At 33.5% G+C, this 23,851-nt stretch overlaps 2 protein-coding genes and 1 non-coding gene across 9 annotated transcripts; 2 read left to right on the top strand and 1 right to left on the bottom strand.

Moving 5' to 3' along the window:
• The first annotated feature begins 3,129 nt into the window (after positions 1-3,129).
• On the top strand, positions 3,130-3,836 carry LOC124829751 (uncharacterized). Its single transcript, XM_047303314.2, has one exon. The coding sequence runs from the start codon at positions 3,257-3,259 to the stop codon at positions 3,605-3,607; it is 351 nt and encodes a 116-aa protein (XP_047159270.1). The 5' UTR covers positions 3,130-3,256; the 3' UTR covers positions 3,608-3,836.
• A 3,524-nt stretch (positions 3,837-7,360) lies between these two features.
• On the bottom strand, positions 7,361-7,432 carry TRNAD-GUC (transfer RNA aspartic acid (anticodon GUC)). Its single transcript has one exon. It is a non-coding gene; the product is annotated as a tRNA-Asp (tRNA).
• A 76-nt stretch (positions 7,433-7,508) lies between these two features.
• Positions 7,509-18,536, top strand: CW7. 7 transcript variants are annotated; one of them, XR_015784452.1, is made up of 13 exons: positions 7,509-7,665; positions 7,922-8,117; positions 8,282-8,356; positions 9,431-9,537; positions 10,055-10,115; positions 11,154-11,213; positions 11,327-11,401; positions 11,891-12,037; positions 12,738-12,792; positions 13,214-13,339; positions 17,719-17,948; positions 18,063-18,257; positions 18,404-18,536. XR_015784452.1 is itself a non-coding variant. In XM_047303302.2 (12 exons), the coding sequence occupies exons 1-12, from the start codon at positions 7,631-7,633 to the stop codon at positions 18,084-18,086; spliced, it is 1,188 nt and encodes a 395-aa protein (XP_047159258.1). In that variant the 5' UTR covers positions 7,509-7,630; the 3' UTR covers positions 18,087-18,404. The 7 variants fall into 7 exon arrangements, 6 of the variants coding, with proteins under 6 accessions (XP_047159258.1, XP_047159257.1, XP_087963387.1 ...); XM_047303302.2 differs by having other exon boundaries at positions 13,217-13,339; positions 18,063-18,404; XM_047303301.2 differs by having other exon boundaries at positions 18,063-18,404.
• The last annotated feature ends 5,315 nt before the right edge of the window (positions 18,537-23,851 follow it).

Here is a 23,851-nt window from a genome sequence, read left to right as displayed (position 1 = left end):
AATTTGGCCGTCCACAACGAGACTTTTTTTCGCCATTTGAGAACCAATTACGTTAGAGACAAAAAAAGGAACCAATTACATAATACTGAATGTCACTGCAGATCTGGATTTTTCCCGGCAAACAATGTCTTGGTAACCCTTGGGGCTAGTAGGCAGTTAAAACTATTTTTATACACTACACCTCTGTCAATGAAGATGATGCATTCTGCGTCTCTGCTTCATTAATGTCCTTTATTTGCCTCCATATTGGTTTGTGCATTTACTTTATGTTCTTTATTTGCTAGACAATCTGTTTATATCGCAATTAATTATGGACGTTAGATAAAAAAAAAAACGTTATTCTTATATTTCTAAAGTACTCATGCACTATTTTAATAATATTGTACCAATTAAAAAAAGAAGTTAATTTTAAAAATTATATTTTTCATGATTAGTTAATTTTAGTTTTTTTCTTTTCACTAAACAATCTCATGGGGTTAACGTTTTCTACTTTTGTTAACAAAAACACATGTGCTCTCGCATGTGTGTCTACATTCTTTAAGTTTTAAGAAAAAGAGATTGAGAGTAACATAAGAAGTATCTGATTGAGAGTAACGTAAGTGTAGAAATTACAAATACGTTGAAGAGAAAAAAGAAAAAAATGAAATTTATGATAGTTTTATTAAAAAATTTAAAATAACGATTATATTATAAAAAGAGAATAATTTTTTTATATACAGGTATAGATATCATTTAGTAACTTTGTTTATTATATTAAGTTAATGAATCAAATCATAAAATTAAAAGTCCATGTAAACTATGGATCAAATTATTTAAATAGAAAAATATTGTTATTTTCACAGATAACGTTAATTACAATATAAGTAAATAATCAATGTGAAATTTAAGATACGTGATTAATTATGGACGTTTACATGTATTCATGATCTTAAATATTTTGGATTCCGAGTGTTTCAGTCAAATTAAAATTGAGTATAAGATTTTTATTCAAACCGACCCCATTAACACGATTTGAGGAAGCTTTGGCGTTTCAAAATTTTTAATATAATATAATTTATTTTAATTTTAATATATTTTATGTATGACATTCCAAAAAAATTATATATTTATTTTGATATTCTTAAAATATTTATTGAAACTAAGTCTGTGTATGTTTTATAAAAGAAAAATTGAAAAATTTATATATATTAAATATAATTTGTCCTCTTTTCTTATTTTATCTTATGGAAAATCCATTTATGAATTCTTAAACTACCTTATTACATATTACATATGTGAAACTTTCATTTATATTTAAGAAAGTTGTCTATTTTTATTAATAATAATGTCACTGTAAATTCAAAATTTCCTCTAATTCCTTAGCTTTGGAAAACATACTTTTTTTTTTTAAATAATAATACTTTTATTGTTATCATAAAAAAATAAACACAGTAGTACATATATTTTCACTGTGTATTAATCCAACACTAGTTACCACTAATCCAAAACAAAAATTATCCTAAGCAGTTTATTAAACAAATAATTAGTTTATCGTATTTGGAACATTACAATTCATTTAGGCAGACGTCATCATAATTATTTTTAAAATGGAAAAATAAAATGAAATACTACATAAATATATATATATATATATATATATATATATATATATATATATATATATATATATATATATATATATATATATATATGCGAAATAAACTGTTCAAATTAACTTATATTTAAACTAATTTAAAAGAAAAAAAGTGAATTACTTCCAAAACCGCCTTTGCAGTCCAATTGTACAGTGTTTGTCTACAAAATCTAATTGCCAAAAAATAGCGTAAAAGTAGAGCCTCATTTTACAGAGTAGGTGATGGGTTACAAAATGTAACACTCATGATATGATGAGTATCCATTACCAGTGGCTGGCGAAAGTTTACCCACGATTCTCGAAAAAGAAAAGGTAACCCATGAATCATGATTTATTACCTCATTAGATACACATCAACGATAATATACAACAGTATTGTTTTCGAAAAAGTGCAAATTATATTTTTTGTATGTTTGGTTCGATTTTTAAAATAAATGGTTATTTCTATTGATTTAAATACTTTAAAAAGGACTTTTAAATAATTATTGTGAAATGTTCTAGAGCTATGGACAATGATTACACAAAATTTTGTATAAAAAAATTGTGAATGTAAACTGTGATTTCTGTCTTCTTGCAATGCTGCTAATAAAAGGATGTCCAAGGTGTGATTCATGTTCGATGTGAGAGAGATATATAATCTAACAGAAAAATCTTAATCTATAAGTTGAGAATGTATTGAAGAACGTTATTGAGCAATAATTGTGAACGTAGCTTATGATCAAATTCATGAAATATTTAATATATAGCTGTCTCTGCCGTGTATTTTGTGTCAGATGCAACGTAACTACAATAGAGTACGCATCGTTTATTCTCGACTGCCATTCCATTTTCAATGTGTGGGGGCGCCTGCTACGTACATAACAATTTAGCTTAGGATAAAAGATAATTACAATTAACAATCAATTACAATACATAGCTTTAACTACTCTTTTTGTATATATTTCAACAGAAACTACTCATTTGTATATCCACTGTTTTGAAGCTTACACTTATATTTAAAACAACTTCATTATTTGACGTGGACAAAATGACACCTAGACAGTATTTGAGACAGTCATAAGTGAGTACATAAGAAAATAATGCCATGTTTTTTTTTTCATCTTAAAGGGGTTAACTAAATGGTGGGAAGAATATTTCTAATTATTATTTAATTAATGGTAACTGTTTACATTTTATAAAAAATAAGTATAAGTATTATCAATATTATTTTAAAAATACATGAAATTAACTATAATATAAACATTAATTTTGTAACTTAACAACATAAAATATAAAAACATCATTAAAATTAGGATAACAAAACTAACTAACCAGTCCGACTCAATTAGATATGCTTTGCTTTCTATTCCATCAAGGAAAAACACGCTTATCAACCTTATTATGGAGTAGGTCAATAGGACAATTTATTGTCCCACAAAAGTTAACATTTTGTAAATTATATATAAATATAAATATAAATATATATATTAAAACACACTTAATTACGAATATATTGTCTAAAACTTGATTGTTATAGTTGATTAAGCTTTGTAGAGTCCGTTAACTACGAAAAGCTGAAGCTTCTTAAGCTCTGGCTTCTGTTCTCGCTGTGCTCCTTTCAAATTATTGCCCAAAACTAATTCTATGGCTGCCACTACTTCTTCTTCCACCTGCACCGGCTTCTTCAGTCTCCGATCACCCAACTCCGTCGAGTCCAGGGTCTCCTCCACGCAAGCCTCCTCCGGTTGCGGAAAGTTTGATGGCGTGGCCATGTGGTTCATCAACGGCGTCACAACGGCTTTCTTCGCCTCCTTGAACCGTTGTTCTTGCATTCGCATCGCCACCCAGGAAGACGGCGAAGACGCCAACGACTTGCCGTTGATGCTCAACGACGGAAACCTCCGCCACGACGGTGTCGTTTCAGCCGCCGGCAGCAGGAGAAGGACCGGGAAAGGGAAGAAGAGTGAAGCCCTGATAGCCGTCGACGAGGACTGAAGTCAAGCGAACACAATCAAAATCAACGTCTCTGAATCTTCTCGGTATATGTGATCTAATGTTGCATCTATGGGTTATTAATATTGTGCCTTCACACCTTAATTATGTTTTGGAGTGATTTTGGAGAGCCAAAATGAAATTAAGAATTTATCTTTTATATTATTATACATAATGAAGAATGATTAACGTGTAATGAAATAAACTAAACGGAGTTTGGAGATTCCCCTTACCTTTTTGTGCAATTTTCTCATGTTTCATACAGCTTGACAACATTTCCATTCACCAACGTTTCAAGGAAATATTTGTGAATCGACAAAATTATGAAGTGCTTATTTGTACCCAGTTTTTAATTCTGATTGTATATTCATTTTTATCTTCAGCAGCCACCGACTCACGAGAGACTTTATGGATTAACATTATTGAGAAAATGTTCATTTTTAGTGTGATATTTAATTAATAAGTCGCATCGTAGTAACAGAAGTTTTATTGAATAAAATTTGCTATAAAAGTGTACACATTAATTTAGTAGATTAAAATTAAGTTATTTAATTAGTTTCATCATCCTAGAAAAACCTATGGTGAAGTTTGTCTATTTAGACTCAAAGTTGTCAGTAGAAATTTTGGTTTACATTGCAAAAACTGAAGTTTAATTTTTTATGAATCAAAAAAGGGAAAATGGGAAAGGAAGAAAACAATTAAAGTGATGGGCAGGGCAAGAAGATATTGAGTTGGGAACATGATTATTGGGATCGGAAAGAAGATGATGATACATTGTTAGATTTTGATATGTGTAGCAATTAATTTAAAAGTAACAAGTTGCAGAAAAATTGGTTTACAAATGTAGATTGGGCATGTTCTGTGGACTAAAGCTGCATTAAAAAAATGAACATGTACTCACACTCTGTCACTGAATTGTTTCATATTTGATGATGTTGTCGTTTGGATCGTGATGATTGCGTTGTTTCGGTGGACAAAGTTTCTTTTACTTTAAAAATGTTGTCCCTTGACTTAACATCAGTAACAAGGAATCCAAGAAATAGTAGAAGACGCGTTTGCGAGATAATTAAATTAAGGGAAACGGCAACAATTTTATTAGTGAGATTTTGATTTGCCTAATTATCTTTTAATTTTTTTACATCACTTTTGGTGCAATGGTGTGGACAAAAACACATGATTAATTCTGAGTTTCTCGTTTATGTTCAACTTTCTTTAACAAGTCTTGATGAATTACACGTGAATCAAGTAATGTTGTTTGTTTAGAATTTTAGTTTCATATTTATATGATATGTTTTTAAATTGAATTAATTAGAGTATTTTAATTTAAGATTTTACAATTAATAATGTGCAATCTATTTATATTATGAATCAATTTTACAAAGATGTTTAATTCAATGTGTTACTACAAGCTCACTGGCTACCGATCGGTCAGACTCATTGGCTACCGATCGGTCTCAATCAGCTTTTCCTCCGTTCGGTCTCGACAATTATGGAGCAGAGTTAATGCACAATGAATGTGATAACGGCTACCGTTAAATAATTAAGGTTTGTATTATTGACCATTAAGAGGTAAATTAATGTGTCAGATTCCTTTAGAACTCTATAAATAAGGGTTTAGGTTTAAGGTAAAGACAGATTCAACTCATACTACAATACTTCCTATTTACATCTTATTAGGATGTCAATATTTTAACTGTAGCAAACAGTTCATAAACCGCTCCTAACTTGAGCGTCGGAGTGCCTTTTGCAGGTACCTCCCCTCCTTCCACAACCGAGCGGGCAAGATTGAAAGTGACCGATCGGTCCAAATTGGAAGCAGGCAGGCGGATCGCGTTAGTCAGAGGCACCCTCTCCCGCGGCTCGGACAAGGAAAAGAGTGAAGACAGCACAACTGTACATCGGAGCAGACAACTTGGAATGTTTTGGATTAGGGTTCTAAATCCCGCCGAAACACAGTAAATTTCTCTTTTAAAGTGAATATCAATTAGGTATTGATACATTTCTTTCTAATAATAATAATTTAGTATTTTTCAATAGAAATTGAATGGTGGGAATAGAAATAAAATGTTGTAAACAAAAACGAAAAATATAAAGATAGATTGAGGTAAAAGCGTTTGAGAAACTAAAAACGTAAAATATATATATTTATATTTTGTTGGAAGGATTAATTGTGTCATTTATAAACGTACACTTACATTTGTAATGAAAATAAATAAAATTTGTCTCTAAAGTCAAAATGACATGTGAATATACATTGAACCCATTATGAATGATTCTGACGTGCCATCAACTGTGGAAGCGCATCGTTCAAACCGATGCGTAGTTACACACACATTTCACGTTACTCATTTTCTCCTTATTTACCCTTTTATTTCTTCTTTTTTCTACCTCTCTCTATATTTCACATATTTTACGTTCTACAGAAATATTACTTCAACATTTTACTTAATGTTTATCCCTTCTTTCTTTCACTCGCTACAACTATTTTACTTAATGTTTATCCCCGAAACTTCTACCTACGTAATTATTTTTTAATTTAATTAGTTTTAGTTTAACATAGAAAATTGAAATATAGAAAAAATATCCATTCCGGTAGTTTTGTTCTGTATACATCAAATACAAATCATATTAGTATGCAAAATGAAAAATTCACAAAATTAAATAATTTTAACATGAAAATATTAAATATATAGAGTGTTTGATCAATTTTTATATAGTATAAAAGGACACCACAAAAAATTTCATATTTTTATAACGAATATATATATATATATAAACTAAATGCCTTAAATTAACAAGTGTCAAAAATACTATAAAAAATTTGCAGTAAATGGACAAATTTTGGATATCTTGGTCCCTCTTTGGGTATTACTCACGAATGTATAAAGTTTCTAATTACCAAAATTTTGTATTTCAAAATACATTTCTATAATATTAAATATAAGCTAAAAGAAATTACTAAAAAAATTGTTAAAAGTAAATTTCTAACTATCTTTATGATCTTTATAAAATCGAAGAACAGTAAAACACAAAAAGATAATCTAGATACAACACAGTCAAGATACAAAAAGTAAATATCCAAAGAAGGCAAACAAATAAACAAAATCAAAAGAAATTAATATTTATGTACAGTTGAGAACCAAACAACTATGTTGTGGAATTTAATAATAGAACGATTATATAGAATATCTAGGACTTAGACATACAAAAAATCCAACTTAATCCGTGGAAAATGTTTCCTAACTGATTCAGACTAACAAAATGACTTCCAACACATATAAAAATACATATACAACGTCACTAGAAAGAAAATAAGAAGAGGAAAAATCACACTGAAATTACTTGGAAAAATAATCTTATGAGTCTTGATTTAAAAACTTTCACATTAAATACCAAATAATTTAATGTAAAACAATTTCACTTATTCACAAAAATATCACTACTTTTTTTTTCTCATTTTCCTTTGAAAATCCAATGTAAATAGTGTGACGTGAAGGATTAGTTTTAAACTAATATAATATAACTTTAGGATTTCCCATGTTTTTTTCATTATCGTTATTTATAAGAATCTTTTAAATGAAGAAATGTAGGTGACAACAGAATCACAAAATGTCATTTTGAACGAAAAAGCAATTAAAGAAATTCCACCATTGCTGAGGATTTGTCACTCGAATGACAAGCGAAAATAGTTATCACCACTATTACAAGGACAAAAACAAAATAATAATTAAACAACTGTTAACGAAAGTTAAAAATCGCCGTTGCCGGGGATCGAACCCGGGTCACCCGCGTGACAGGCGGGAATACTTACCACTATACTACAACGACCAAGTGATAGATTCGTTTATAATAAATTATATATATTATTTAATGATTTCCATTGGTGTGTTGAAGTGTAGATATTTCACGATCTTTCTTCTTCTCGAGCACTGTAGATATTTGGAAACTCACCATCACCTACGATTCTTTGCCATAAACCCTAAACTGGATTTGTTTCTCGAACATTGATAACCGAAAGCAATTGAGATGATGCTGAGCGATGGAGACGAAACCCCCTCAAGGTACTTGTAATTTCACGATCACATTTTTGTTCTTCTGCGCTCTCTTTTTTGTGGCTTCACTCGTGTCAAATTTTATGATTATGATTGGGTAATGGAAGGATAATGCAATCTCACATGGTGTTGCATCGTGCATTATTATTTTTCCTGACTTTCTTCTTTTGATGTTTTGGATGCGCTAATAATACTGTCCTGCATCATTTTTTTTTCTCTTTTTGGTAAATTGTAATTATTAGTTTTTTTTATTTGTGTTCCTAAGGTATGAATTGTTGAGCATGGTGAAGAAAAACTCCAAGTTAATTGGGCAAACGGTAGTTGAGGATCAAGATCAAGATACTTCTGATGTTGAAATGGATATGAGGTTTTGGCACGATGTTTTTGATCTGTATTTCGTCCGTGGCATGGAGTCAAGGGGACGTCAAGACGATGATCTTGTTTTCTTTGTCAGAAAATTGGTATGTCTTTTTCAACTTTAAAATGTCTCGATTCATTTAATGTTAATCTTTGTTCAAACGGGTTGTTCGTGACATATAATTACTATCTTCTTGCTATGTTCTTTGGTTTGAAAGTTGGATTGGAAGCAATATTTGATCCGTTTAGAAGTCTTGTTTTCCTTCAGGGTTCCCATGGTTCTGGTTCCAACAATAAAACAGAGATCGTCGAGCCTTATTTTGTACGCAGGTGGGCACCTAAGGTAAATTCAAATTTAAAATATATTCAAAGTCTCGTACACTTGTGCACACACAATATAAGGGTCAGCAGAAGTTCAAACTCCGAAAGTGCTTGTTGTCGATGTTCTTCACGCTAAACGATATACGATAAATCGTTTTCCTGTGTGCTTCATACATATGATGATAATATTCTAACTTGTGTCTTTTTCCCCTGAATCATTTACCTAGTCAAAGAAGACGAAAAACATGTAAAAGATGTTTCTTACTGATTTATCTTTTACCCGTCAATTGAAGTTGAAAACTATTGTCATAGGTGTTTGAGACTTTTAATTGTCATTGGCATTCATGGATATGTAGTTGTTAAAACAATTCAAAATTTATTCTAACAAATTAACATGTTAATGCAATCTCATTTTTTAAACTTGTTCCTCTTTTATTTGGTTTGGGCCTTAAAATTAGCTTGTGCTTACGTATGTGTGCTATTTTGGTCTTATAGCTGGTCAGTATATGATCTTTGACTCACACTCCTCACATTTGGGATTGCACGTCTCAATTAGATTTTTTAAGACTAGACATCTACCATCCAGGTGATCCTACAATGACCCATTTACAAGAGATCCAATTGGTTTAATAACAACCATTAGGATAAACTTTGATGCTGTGTATGTATTAGAATTTTGGTTTAGGCATTACTCAAAATCTAAGATATAGCCTAATTAGAATATAGGATTGCCTTAAAAAAGCAGAATTTTAGGTGAGTTTGTGTTAATTTGAGGTTAAAAAGTTGGAGAGCTCAAAAACATTTTTTAAAGCAACAATTTCTCTGTTCTTTATTTGGTGCATCAGAATTTCTCTGTTCTTTATCCAAACATGACAGTTAAAGTTGGTCTGGGCTTAGTATGAGTTGAATTATGTCAGGTATTGAGTGCATGAAAGTGTTTATGTATCATGTGGCTTGGCATTAATTTCCTTGTGAACCAATTATATTTTTTAATTGCTAAAATCCATGTGGTTTATTTGATAACGCTTTTTGACGTAGGATTTGGTAGTTCAACCCTTGTGATGCCAAATAATTTTGTTCACTTTTTCTCAACCAGTTGCAAGACTTAGTTGATGAAACTTCTATAGATGTGGACTGGAGGCGATCATTTTACTTGAATTTAATTGCCCATACATCATTCAGTGTAACTGTTGCAATTTGCAGGTAATGATCCTATTTCCTTAATTTTGTTTCCACCATTGTGTTTCACCATGGCTAATCTTTTAGATGATTTCACAACCATTCAGGTTGCCTCTTAATTTTATCTACTTTGTACCATGGTCATATGCATGCATCAGTTGATTTTTTTTTGTAGAATCTCCAAAGAACCGATCTCTTATTTCCTTAAATATTACGAAGATAGATGAGTTGTATTATTGCATTGTCATTTGGTCATTTATCACCTGCAAGATTTCTTTTATGCCAAATACCAAAGCTCATTTCAGTTTCAACAGTTTTCTTTTTTCCATATATTTTGTTTCATCATTTTCATTGTACTTGGAGTAACTTACAAATTCCGATTGAAACATTCTGCAACTTTAAAGAAGAATCATATGTATGTTTTTAGGCCAAGAAAGTGTTTGAATAAACTTTATAAATCCTTACAATTTAGGGTTATTGTCCATAGGTTCCCCACAAGCATTTATGTAGGCAATCTGATTTGAGTTATCTATTTCTCTAGTCGCCAGGATCTTCTTAATCATCGAACTGGGGAGGATACACCTTTATCCCCTATATACAAGGTATGTGTATAATGAATCTCTCCCATTTGCATTGTCCATACTTCCTCTACTTGTAGTTTTTTGTAAAAGATAATGTTCATTTTTTTTTATTTGTTTTCCTCTCTCCTATTTTATTATCTAATATTCATAGGTCAAAAATGAATTTTCAAATCTTGTCATATATCTCAATATAAGGTTCAGAGAAAACGGAAGATTTATGAACCCTAAGTCCTGTTTTGATGGGATGGTAATGAATAATTTCCATCTTCAAGCTACTGGTTTGGCATGTCTTGGATCCGTAGTTTCTTTTATGAAGGTCTAGTTCTTCTGGGCTTATTCAGGCTCACCCCAACCCACACCAAATATTTTAGTCCTAACTTTCTAGCTGATTCAATTTGTTCATTGTTATATTGTGTTGATTAATTGCCATAAGAAGATCTATTGAGAATGTCACAAATACCTTTGCACAATTCCGGGTTGTACTGTTATTCTATTATGATGAATTTCAGTTTTCATGGCTTCAAATACAGAAGTGTGGTACTGTGAGTGCTTTCTAGATTTCTGTTACTTCGAGGTTAATATATCCCCCTTTTATGTCTGTCTAAAGTCTTGATTTAGACTTTCTTGACATTTTGATCAAGGGCTGCCTGGAACCGTAGTCTTCAACCATTCCCATATGTCATAAACTGTAAATGTAATTCAATTCCTTCCCAGTTGTTGGTAATATTCCCTTCTATGTTTTACATCATTATATATTTTTATCTCATTCAACTTCTACATTAAACTATTTTTGTCCCTTTGAAATGGTGATTGTTTTGTTCTTTTCCATGGTCAACCTATTGTTGGTGTTGGTGTTGTTTAAATTTATTTATCAAGAAGGATTTTTTGAAATTTTGGACTGGAGGATCCCTTTCTGTGAAACTTTAAGCCAATGAAGTTTTTTTCTCAGTATTATATGCTTAATATTGGTGAGTTGGAAGTTTAAAATGTCTAAAACTCTAAATGTAAATACACATCATATCCTCTGATTTGGCAGTGACGCCCTTTGTACTTACTCAGATTGTGAAGACAGTTTATGCATCCCCAAGTCGTGTAAATTTTCAATTGGACTCTAAAAAGGCAAGTATACTAATCTTTTTTCTTTTGTATATTCATATGTAAAAGAATGAGTACTATTGTTTTTGGATACTTAGTACTTTTATTGACAATTACACTGACATTGATGTGTGTAGGAAGTGGAAACGACTCCTGCTTATCCAGATATATGTTTTGCAATTGATGATTTTGACTCTACTTTTGATGCTGTGGTAATAAATCACTTTAGTAAGTTTTACGTTTTTAATTACACTTTCATGTATGGAATGTTTATACTTACTCAACATATTTTGTGGTTTACATTTTCTAGTTAAGTTAGGTGATATTTTGTAAATATGCCCTGCTTTATATTGTTTGTTTCATGTTGCAAAATTGGTTTCAAGGTTACCTTGAAATGCTCCACTCTTTTATTTACTTGTGAAATTTCCACATCAATTTACAAAAATGTATACTAGTCACAGATTAATGGCTGATCTTGTTAATTGTTTAATGCTTATGTGTTTCAGTCAAGAGCTGAATTTTGATTGATATTAATTCTAAATTCTTAATTCACATTGTCATGTATTTATTTATTGTATGAATGCTTACTCTTGGTTGATTGGTCTTGACTTGCTCCATATCAAGAGTAGACAATATTGAATGCATTATGCATTCTCATTCTGATGACTTCATGAAATCTTGGTGATTTTGTTTCCGTTCAGGTTTTGACCGAAAAAGATCATTGCTATTGTGTAGTTCTAAACGCACATGATGGGGCAGCATTTCCAAGTGAGAAGGTGTCAAATGATTGTAATAATAGCTCCAATTTAGAAGTCCATACTAGATCCGCAAAGAAAAAGGATACAAAGGTTTAATTACTTCTTCGTTACTATATCTGAAATTTATTTTCCGTCCAGATTTTGATAATCTGCTCAGTTCATTCTATTAATAATTTTTTTTTGTTTTATTTAAATGCTGCATAATATGGACTGTATATTCCTTCTACATGCTTTGGTGTTAATGATGAAATATGCAGCTGGAACATTTGTCACTTTTTGCAGATGCCAGGGCAAAAGATAGTGCTTGTAATTTATTTAATTGAAATGTGAATAACTGTCTTTACACTTCTCTGATTATAGCATGAACATTATAAGATGAGACATTCATACCACTTTCCTATGTTTATAAGATGCAGCAAATTGTCTGTAAAGAATTTGTTTGCAGGACTCACTTTGAGAAAACATCTAAGTTCAACATAAGAAGGCCATACCTGAAATGCATGCTAGAATATTAACTCCTAATGAGCTTTCATATATGAGTGTGATTTCTTCAGATATGCTCTCTATATTTAACCTATAAATAGGAAAGTATATAGAAATTACAATTTTATCTAACAATGTGCCTTTTTTTTTATTGATGAACCAAGTTTTATTTTCAACATTCTCTGCCTAATTCGTCAAGTATCTACTTAAATTATTCAATGGGTATGTCAACAAACAAAACTTATGCAGAACTTCTTAATTTACTAACTTCAACATTCTGATGTTCTGATATCTCTCCGATTTGCAGCTTACCCTTTTCTCAGGATTTGTAAGCTATCAAATGGTTCGAGATGCTTATGATGGTAATCTTTGGGGATGTAATTTTTAATATTTTGCATATTGTCACCATAGTATTTTACCAGATATGTGGATGTGGATAAATTCCTTTCCTTCACTTGATGTGTCAATGTTATTTTGAATATCTTGATCTTTGACAAATCCATTAACCATGGTTGGGTAATTTTATTCATCCTTGCTAAAATTAAGTGCCCAACCATATTATGGTATTTCATAAATTCTATTTACAGAAATTTTCATATGTAGAGCAGTTTAATAGATTAATCTTTAGTAGCATTTTCCCTCTTACTTGCTAAAGGAACACTTTACTTCCTTCATACCGGAAATTCCACAAGCTCTTTATGTTGTACGTAGCTAATAGATGCCACATACCATATATCTGTTGTCTCTTTGGTCAGATACAATCTATTCCCTCTTGCTTCACAGCAGGTGGCAGGTCCCGATTTGGGAGCCTTTTATCAGTGGGCCATTCTTCTGGCAAAACAGATAGGATTTACATGAAAGGTCCTGGAGGCCGAGGAGAAGTTGAAGTAGCTGTTTCTGGTGTTGCAGGTAACAAACCACTTTATGCCTGGTGTTTCGGTATAAAAGTTGAGGCTGAGATATGAACCTGATGAGTCACGTCCTTTCCTCCTAGAATGTTGTTATCTTCACGTCTTCTTTCTGTTCAGAATACTCCGGGGAGAAGAGAGTGGGTACCTGCGATGGCACTCCGACGCTTAAGTCAGAAAAAAGGGAACTGGAGAACTCTTTTAGTTCAATAATCGAAGAAAATGATAATTTTCTCTTTCTCTAATTCAGAAAAACGTACCTTTCCTCCTCCTTGTTTTTCATATTTAACCTAACGATAAAATAAACCGTTTATCTAAAAATCCGGTTGGTTAAAGAACTTGACCATTTGGAAAACACAACCGTTAGGTCGTGCTTGATACTGGGTCAGTTGATCCCGTGATTTGTGGCACTATGTAGATATTTCTAACTGTTTAGTTTATTAGGATTAATATATCCATATTGAATAAAATTGACCGGACGTCTCTCCTTTGACATTTGATTGGATTGTCGTGACTTCGCGGGCTAATCCTCAACTGTTCAGTGCAATCGACATAATCATTAAACAATCGCTATAATACGATCGTTTAATGATTAATGCCAAGAGGGTGACTTGCGGGCAAATCGCCAACCGCTTAGTGCAATCGACACGCACATACGATCGCTACACTACGATCGTAAGATGGCTCGCCATTGTGTGCTTTATTTTATCCTTAATGGTCGCCTGGGTTACCAGTCGACAGTCGATTAACTCAGATATCCTACTATACATAATGCCCCCCAAGTCCGAGTAAACGAGCGCGGTTTTCGCTTGCGAGTTTACTATAGGACGTTGAGTGTACAGTTATTGGGTAAGTGCGACGCATCATTTTGGCAAAAAGGCTTTAGGGTTTCCAGCTTTTGGGGTATATGAAAAGACATGAAAATGGAGCCGTTGGATTAAGTTGATCTTACGTCGCATGATGTTCTGGCACCCTTGGCTTCTTTAATACGAAAGGGAATGTGAAAAGGTGTGTTACTTTTACCAAAATCAAAAAGCATCCTTTTCCTTCTGGTGACGGTTCTCCTGCTTTGCAAAAAGTTGACTCTGCTTCCATACGAACCCGCCAGGTAAATCTTTAATCCTTTCTCCGTTCTACTGTGCTTATTGCCGATAATGGAAGAAAAGGGGCAGAATGCCCAGGTTGACACATCGAGATCGTCATCGATGGCGGAGCGTCACGAAATCACCACCATTCTGAGCGGTGAAAGTGCTTTCTTGTACGGAAGCGTGTTGAGTGAAGGTCCAGAAGATTGTGCTGAGCCCACGACTAGTGGTGGTGGCTATGACTGGGCTTTGCGGGAAGTAGGTGAATTCCGTAGCTTGTTTAGAAGTAGAGTAGTGTTAGCGGATTGGGTAGAAAACAGTTGTATCTTGAGAACCCTACATTATAGGTCTTGCTTTAAGTTGGTGGCCTGTCGTGAGGATGAGAGAGTTTTTCACGGAAGAGAAAACGCCACCAATGATTTTTTCTACTGTAATTCCTCGCCGTTTTATGATCTGTATGTGAAATTGCCCTTGACCAATTTTTAAATGAAGTATTAAGAACCCTAAATGTGGCACCTACCCAACTGCATCCCAATAGTTGGGGGTATATGCAGGCGTTCGCTGTCATTTGTCAAGCCTTGGCTATCAGGCTTACTGTGGCATTGTTTTTGCGTTTCTTTAGATGTCGACCGGTTGCTAAGAAGGGTTGGTTATCCTTAATTTCTGAACATGGTGATGCTCTCCTGGAGCTTTATTTGCAGTCGTACAGAGGCTTTAAGGAAATTTTTTTTTAAAGTGTCGATTCTCGACTCAGGGCGACCGTACTTTTTTGACGAAGATGGAAGTCCGAAGTTTCCTCTGTACTGGACACAGGATCCGTTGAGATTCACCTCATGAGCTGAGGATAAGATGAGGATCGAAGAATTAGAGACTTTGAATGTGTTGACGGCATTGCCACGCCCCTTTTCTTCCTGTCAGCTCATAAATTGTCTCGAGCATGATGATTTCGACTCGAGGGTAATCATGCTCGAGACAATTTATGAGCCGACGGGAAGAAAAGGGGCGTGGCAATGCCGTCAACACATTCAAAGCCTCTAATTCTTCGATCGTCATCTTATCCTCAGCCCATGAGGTGAAGCTCAACGGATCCTGTGTCCAGTACAGAGGAAACTTCGGACTTCCATCTTCGTCAAAAAAGTACGGTCGCCCTGAGTCGAGAATCGACACTTTAAAAAAATTTTCCTTAAAGCCTCTGTACGACTGCAAATAAAGCTCCAGGAGAGCATCACCCGGCTCAAAAATTAAGGATACCCAACCCTTCTTAGCAATCGGTCGACATCTAAAGAAACGCAAAAATAATGCCACAGTAGGCCTGATAGCCAAGGCTTGACAAATGACAGCGAACGCCTGCATATACCCCCAACTATTGGGATGCAGTTGGGTAGGTGCCACATTTAGGGTTCTTAATACTTCCATTTGAAAATTGGTCAAGGGCAATCTCACATACAGATCATAAAACGGCGGGGAATAGCAATAGAAAAAATCATTGGTGGCGTTTTCTCTTCCGTGAAAAACTCTCTCATCCTCACGATAGGCCACCAACTTAAAGCAAGACCTATAATATAGGGTTCTCAAGATACAACTGTTTTCTACCCAATCCGCTAACACTATTCTACTTAAACAAGCTACGGAACTCACTTACTTCCCCCGAAGCCCAGTCATAGCCACCACCACTAGTCGTGGGCTCAGCACAATCTTCTGGACCTTCACTCAACACGCTTCCGTACAAGAAAGCACTTTCACCGCTCAAAATGGTGGTGATTTCGTGACGCTCCGCCATCGATGACGATCCCGGTGTGTCAACCTGGGCATTCTGCCCCTTTTCTTCCATTATCGGCAATAAGCATAGTAGAACGGAGAAAGGATTAAAGATTTACCTGGCGGGTTTGTATGGAAGTAGAGTCAACTTTTCGCAAAGCAGGAGAACTGGAAGGAAGAGGATGCTTTTTGATTTTGGTAAAAGTAACACACCTTTTCACATTCCCTTTCGTATTAAAGAAGCCAAGGGTGCCAGAACATCATGCGCCGTAAGATCAACTTAATCCAACGGCTCCATTTTCATGTCTTTTCATATAACCCAAAAGCGGGAAACCCTAAAGCCTTTTCGCCAAAACGGTGCGTCGCACTTACCCAATAACTGTACACTCAACGTCCTATAGTAAGCTCGCAAGCGGAAACCGCGCTCGTTTACTCGGACTTGGGGGCATTATGTATAGTAGGATATCTGAGTTAATCGACTGGTAACCCAGGCGACCATTAAGGATAAAATAAAGCACACAGTGGCGAGCCATCTTACGATCGTAGTGTAGCGATCGTATGTGTGTGTCGATTGCACTAAGCGGTTGGCGAGCAAGTCACCCTCTTGGCATTAATCATTAAACGATCATATTATAGCGATTGTTTAATGATCATGTCGATTGCACTGAACAGTTGATGATTAGCCCGCGAAGTCACGACAATCCAATCAAATGTCAGAGGAGAGACGTCCGGTCAATTTTATTCAATATGGATATATTAATCCTAATAAATTAAACAGTTAGAAATATCTGCATAGTGCCACAAATCCCGGGATCAACTGACCCAGTATCAAGCACGACCTAACGGTTTTCCAAATGGTCAAGTTCTTTAACCAACCGGATTTTTAGGTAAACGGATTATTTTATCGTTAGGTTAAATATGAAAAACAAGGAGGAGAAAAGGTACGTTTTTCTGCATTAGAGGAAGAGAAAATTATCATTTTCTTTGATTATTGAACTAAAAGAGTTCTACAGTTCCCTTTTTTCTGACTTGAGCGTCGGAGTGCCTTCGCAGGTACCCACTCTCTTCTCCCCGGAGTATTCTGAACAGAAAAAAGACGTGAAGATAACAACATTCTAGGAGGAAAGGACGTGACTCATCAGGCTCAGATATCCTACTATACACCTGGGATTTCCAAAATTTTCGTTGGCATTTGACATGCTATGATTTTTTACCTTACAGGATTTCTGTAGTACAAGACTTAAAAGAAAATAAGATATTATAAAGTTTGAATAATATTCTTCGTCGGATTGAAACATGTTAACATATTATTGTTTGTTTTACTTTATGTGATTTTGTATTAAATTTGTTTCAATCAGGATAGCAAGTGCTTCTACGGTGTTTATAGGGTTAAAAGAACAAAGCCTCACGGCAATACCGTTTCTTTCTTTGACTATTCTAACCAAACATGTTGTGAAGCTTGTGTATGTTCCAATCTTATCAATTTAAAGATAGATATAAGGATGGCTGAAATGGAATCTCTCTGTTGCAATGTCAGATCAAAGCCACGAGGACTCAGGCCCATTTTCTCCAGTTATATCAAAGAAAGGGTTCGGGCTTGGCGTAATTGTCCGCAGAGCAGCTTCCGCCGCATCAGTAGCAGCAAGGCATGCTTATGCAGCGGCCTCTACCTCTAGCTCAAATTTTGATGATTTGATACCTTTGAAGTGCAGCTTAATGTCCATATCATTGCCCTGGGAATGTATTGCCTATGATCTTCTGTTTAAGGTGTGTTGATCACTAAGGGTTAAAATGAATTGCATGTTTTTGTTCTCATTGCTACCCTTCGATTTTGTTTCACTGATTAGAACCTGATCATAGTAAGTTTGATTGTGAAATTAGGGAGCTCCTGCGGTTAACATGTGATCATTAATTGTGTCTGTGGGCGCAAAGAAAATCCAAAAGGAGATATATGCAGGCACACTATTTTTTTAGACATGAAGTTCGTTTATCTTCTGACAGAGTTGTCTTTGGTGCATGTCGTGCAGGCGCATACTCAGAAATGTGCATATTTGGGGTTGGGTTGAGCATCTCTTGGTAATTTGTTGCATCTGGTTATACATCTATGTTAGTTGGTGTATGTTGGATTATTGTAATTTTTATATTTTCAATTACTAGGGTAGGTTCTTCTCGACTAATGCATTCTTTTAATTATTTTAAAAGTTACTTATATCTCTTAACAGATTCCCCTAGAGATAAAAGGTGAAAGAAAATGATCTCCAGTCAAAGCTGCACTCAGGCAGCGATTGCCACTAAAAATGGGACTTTTAATGTATGGGTTTATTTATGAAAAAGTATGCATTCTTCTTTGGTTAATCTTCATAAATAACTTCATGAGTGTAAGTGCTAACGTGATTAAAACTTAAAATACCCTACTTGTCTCTATTTTTCTTTGACAGCTACATAAATAATCCATCAGCTCATTTTTGCGAATTCATACATTTTAAATTTATTATTATTAATAATATATTATCTTTTCGACAAGTTCACTGCATTACCTAATTTTTAACTGATAGAGAATTTGAAAGTTTTTCGTATTATGGCAATATTAAACAACACAAAAAGACACGAAAGTCATTTGTTTACTTCAACAGATAGTTCATAATGGATGTCCTTATGTTTGTTTTTCTAATCTATGTTTCTAATCTATAAAGCATTGAGTTATTCAAGTTGTTGTACTATATGTTCATTTAGAGTTGCCGACAAATTGTCTGAAACTGTTGTTTAGTTTCTTTTTTTTATCAAATATTTTCAAGGGGATGAAAGTTACGGTTTGAAGGGGATCAAATATTATCAATATTAAAAAATTAATAATAGTAATTTGTCATAATCTATTTACTGCTTTGACAGATTATTGCTTTTGTTATTTTTTATAGCACATGATTGTGAGAATTGTGTCCTAAATTAATCTACTTTTGAGAACTCTATTATCACTCATAGGCTTGCTACCTAAATTATTAATTTTTATTGTTATGAATATCATGCTTTGAAAATTTTAATATATATAAATATATCTGGATGGAAACCCAAGTTTTTTCTATGAAAAAATAAAAAATAATTTGAAAATAAATATCAAATATGGGTCATTATGGGCTTAACAAGAAATAAATGTTTTTTGAAAAAATTCTCACGAAATCATATAAGAATATCATCTTAAACTCACTCATAATACTCGTCAGTTGGAGTGCGTAGACGATTGACTTGGTAACCATAATTTCATCAATCATTTGATCAATCATTCAATATTGTTGTATCACAAACTTCACGTGTATAATCTTCAAGTTAAAATTGATTTTCAAGTCAATTTAATAGTGCTATTTTTTATCTTGAGCATTTCATGCAAATGATGGAATGCATTGCTCGTGACTAAGTTCATTGTAATTGCATTCCTTTCGTCATCATACACCACGCGTTTCACTCACTTCTCTTAGTGTTATGAATAATTGTACTTTTATTGACCGCATAATGCCGCACCCTTCAACAAATATATGTAATTAATTTCTCTCCAATTACGAAAACATTTAATCATCGTCAAAGACTCCAAAACTATACGTATTTTTTTCATTAATATTTCTCTAAACTCAGAAATGCCAACAAATTAAAAATAATAACAATTGGGTGGCAAATTATACAACGAAACTTTACACGAGGGATGAAATTAGCCTTCTCCTTTGGCCATTCCCTGTGTGTTGGAGAATTGTTCCCTATTGTCTAAAGAAGCAAAAGCCAAGTGATTAACTACATGAAATGCAGTCTGTTTATTGTAATGTCATTGCGGCCACAAGGTTAAGCGAAAAAGAAACAATTAATTGCCACAGATAAAGGAGAAGCACCTAAATTGTACTATTCTTCTTTCCATTACATTTACTTGCATTGATGCACATGCAAGCTACTTTAGCAAGCTAAAAAAAGCGATTGCTTCATTATCTTTTCCCTTCATTTAATTAATCAAGATTAACCAAAATGGCAACCCAAGTGATTGCATGTTATCCCCCACTCAACACTGGTGCTTTAATATTGCTAATAGTCCAAGGGAACCAACTACCAACCACTACAAAATTGCCCCATATACTCAACTAAGAAAACTACCCAAGAATATTCCTCTCTATTGTCTATCAAATAACTTCAAACTCTCACATCAACTTACACATATATACAGCATTCTCCATCACGGTTTTAGGCCTCATCATATTACTTTGGAAACCCTAATGCCAAAACTACTTAAATTTTACATACACTAATGGCAAAACATAAATAGTGATTTTTGCTTTCCCTTTTTATTATATCTACTTTTTTATTTTCACCCCCACACACTTTCTTTTGTGTATTTTTGTTTACGTCCCTGTCATTTCCACAATACTGTTACTTTTTTTTCTAGAGATTCCATTGGTCGTTTACACTATATCTCGGGAACCCTTTTCCAAATTATTCAATACGGAAATGTCATGTTATCATGATAACTAAAGCTTTCAAGCTGTTAACTTTTAAAATGGTGCCACAATGTGCTTTGTGTATTCATGGTATAAAATTATTTCCACAGTCAATCGACCAAAATCAAATGGTTTTACTATCATAAAGTAAGATTGGTTCCGTTTCTTCCTTCTCCACTTTTTGCACTTTTCATCTCCACTTTTACATGTGTTTATCACACTTTACACAAATTTATATGTCATAAATGTATAACATTTCTCAATTTAAGTTTTGTTAGTGTAAACTCAAAGTGATTGTAGCCTGTAACTAACGAATAAATACGTAGGTTTGGCATGAAAAAAAAAAATTAAAACTACGTAGACCAATACCGTCTTTCTTTTCTCAAAAATAGTGAATTTACTCCACATTCGAATATTAATTTTTATTACATGGTTTCGTTTTTTTTTTCTTTGTGGACAGAAGTTAGATATATGTTATTTAAAAAACACTTTCACCACTGCTTTCTAATTAAAATTAACGTGTAATTTTGGTGTTGGGCAGCTTTCTAATCAAGTTTGTTGTTTATATGTTTTTGTTTGATCCTTCGTCATTAAGATAAAGCTAATCTCTTCAAAGAACATCATCTTCATTTTGTTACCTTAGCAAAAAGGTTACCCAATCTGAATCTCTCCACCTCCCACTCCCACACACTAAACTTTACTTCAATCCCTTCTCTCCACAGTTTTTATTTTTTCAAGTAAAAAAAAAAAACTTAGCATAAAAAACCCTAATTATATTGATCAATCACTTTTTTATGAAAGGTTAGCATCAAAACCTACTTACGTCCATTAAAAAATTATTAATATTTTCTGTGAAATTAGTTTTCCAGAATCTTTTGCACTGATGGGCCCCACATTTTCCTTTTCCACTCCTTCAAATACCCCTCTCCTATCCTTCCATTCCTCCCTTTTCCCCTTCCTTCCTCCCTTCGGTTCACTCTTTTGAATTTCCCGGTTTCTCTTCTCTCTTTCTTATTTTCTTCTTCTAACCCATGTTGCTCCACGAAGCGGTTCAGTTCCCGTCTTCTCCGGTTCACCAAACCATGCTGACGCAAAGTGATATAGAAGACCTGTTTTCTCTCATAAACAAATCCATAGACCGGCCCAGCCCGGGCTCCGGTTCGCAGGGATCGAACCGGACGGTTTACACGTCCGAGGAAAGAAAGCTGAGACGCATGCAATCGAACCGGGAATCGGCCCGAAGGTCCCGCTACAGAAAGAAGAAGCATCTTGAGAACCTGACGAGCCAACTGAAGCGGTTGAGAATCCAAAACCGGTTTCTCAAAAACCGACTCGCCTCGACCATGCACCAACACCTCCTTCTATCCCTACATAACGATCATCTTAAATCCGAAGCTATTGCCCATATGGCCACTCTTTCGGATCTGTGTGGGATTTTGTTTTAGACTCCATGCTTTCACATTAATAATATATTACAAAACGCTTCGTCGTAAAAACCAAGTAACAAAGCATTCACACTTCATATATAATTTTCATATTAAACTTTTCTATGTTACTAGCTACGTATATAGTCATAGAATAAAGTTCTCAACCCTCGAAAATTGTTGGTTGGTGAACCGAGGTAGGGAAAAACAGTAATGAATGCCCTAGAAAGTGGTATTCTTTATGTTCTTTTGGCTCAATTTCTAGCTCTAGGAAGAGGAAAACACGTTTACGTACGTGCAGTGTGGTGGGTTAAAGAAGCCCCAGGTTGTTGGAAGTACGATGTAGGTTTTTTATCATGTTGTTTCCTTTTTATCTTTTGTTTTGTAAATCTGTGTAGCATTATCGAGTGACGAAAATCATGAATAGGGTTTGTCATCTTGGTGGAATATGTAAATATTTCTAGCTATTGGAAAATGGAAGGAATCCATGCATCTTGTTTCTTAGTATTAGTTTTTGAGTCTTTCTGCGTAATCTTCTTCATTCCTTCGTGTAACAGAGAAACAAGTGGCATAAAACTTGAGGTTGTGAGGTCATACATAGGACCTACACGTGAACGATTATTTCTAATCATGTGACGAAAAGTACTTTTTGTAGCAGCGATGTGACATGAGTTAACAAAATAAACAATAATAGTGTCTTTTTTTTATGGTATATTCGCCCAAGTGAGAGAAGAAAGAAAGTAACAGATGACACCTGTGATGTAATGGAAAGAGAACAAAGGTATATGAGCATTTGCTTAATAAAATAATTTACAGGAATCTTAAAATAAAAAGTAATTCGAATATTAGATCATTAGAATAAAAAGTAATCTTTTAATATTAACAATATAGCGTGATAGTACCTATCTAAACTAAAATAAAATCCCGTAAGAATTTCTTACAAATATTTTGTACTTCAATCTAAAAGTAGGGATTATGTGTTTGCATTTCATTTTGTTGTTAAAACTTAAATATTACATTTCTGCATTATAAATATTTATAGTTTCATCGTACTTGGATGTATTGTTAAACATTTTAATTCACTTATACATCATGTGTTAGGATTATTATTGATTTACTTAAAATTATAAAATAATATATTAATATTTGAATATATAATTAAGAATATAATTGTCATGAAAGAGTAATTCATTTTAAAACACTATAATATTATTTGTCAGTTTTTTCAATTTTACAAATTTATGTTTATTTTCTTTGTCTCATATGTCTCGTATGCATATTATGATATCAAATTTAATAAAATTTATTTTTAGACAACTTTTTTAAGTAATTTTTTAGTAAATGTCATTTTTAAGTAAAAGTCGTGTGATACTTCTCATGAATGGTTTAGATGGCTTCCTCTACTAAAATGGTGGTACAATATCAATTATCATATTGTCATAAAGTGCAGTCCGATTATATTTGCCTCCAATAAACCATCCTTGAGATTTGAAGTTCTTCGAATAACTCTCTATTTCTAGAACTTCTTTCACTACTAAGACTCTTATTTCATAAATATATAATAGAGTAGAGATATCGCAAGAGGGATGCGACATTGGATTGACTAGGTTTGTGTATATATAGGTAATGAATAATTGATATTTTGAGAATTATTTGATAATTATAACATTATTTTTAAGTTTTACTTAAAACATAAAACATTTCAAAATGATTGAGGATTTTATGAATAAAATTAAAAACTACTCTTATAAACACCTGTAATAATAGCTTGAATGTG

The sequence above is a fragment of the Vigna umbellata genome, chromosome 2 (assembly GCF_029865625.1).
Source record: "Vigna umbellata cultivar VRB3 chromosome 2, Vumbellata_1.0, whole genome shotgun sequence".
NCBI lineage: Eukaryota > Viridiplantae > Streptophyta > Magnoliopsida > Fabales > Fabaceae > Vigna > Vigna umbellata.
The sequence above is the reverse complement of the archived record's forward strand: the minus strand, read 5'-3'. Positions and strand labels throughout refer to the sequence as shown.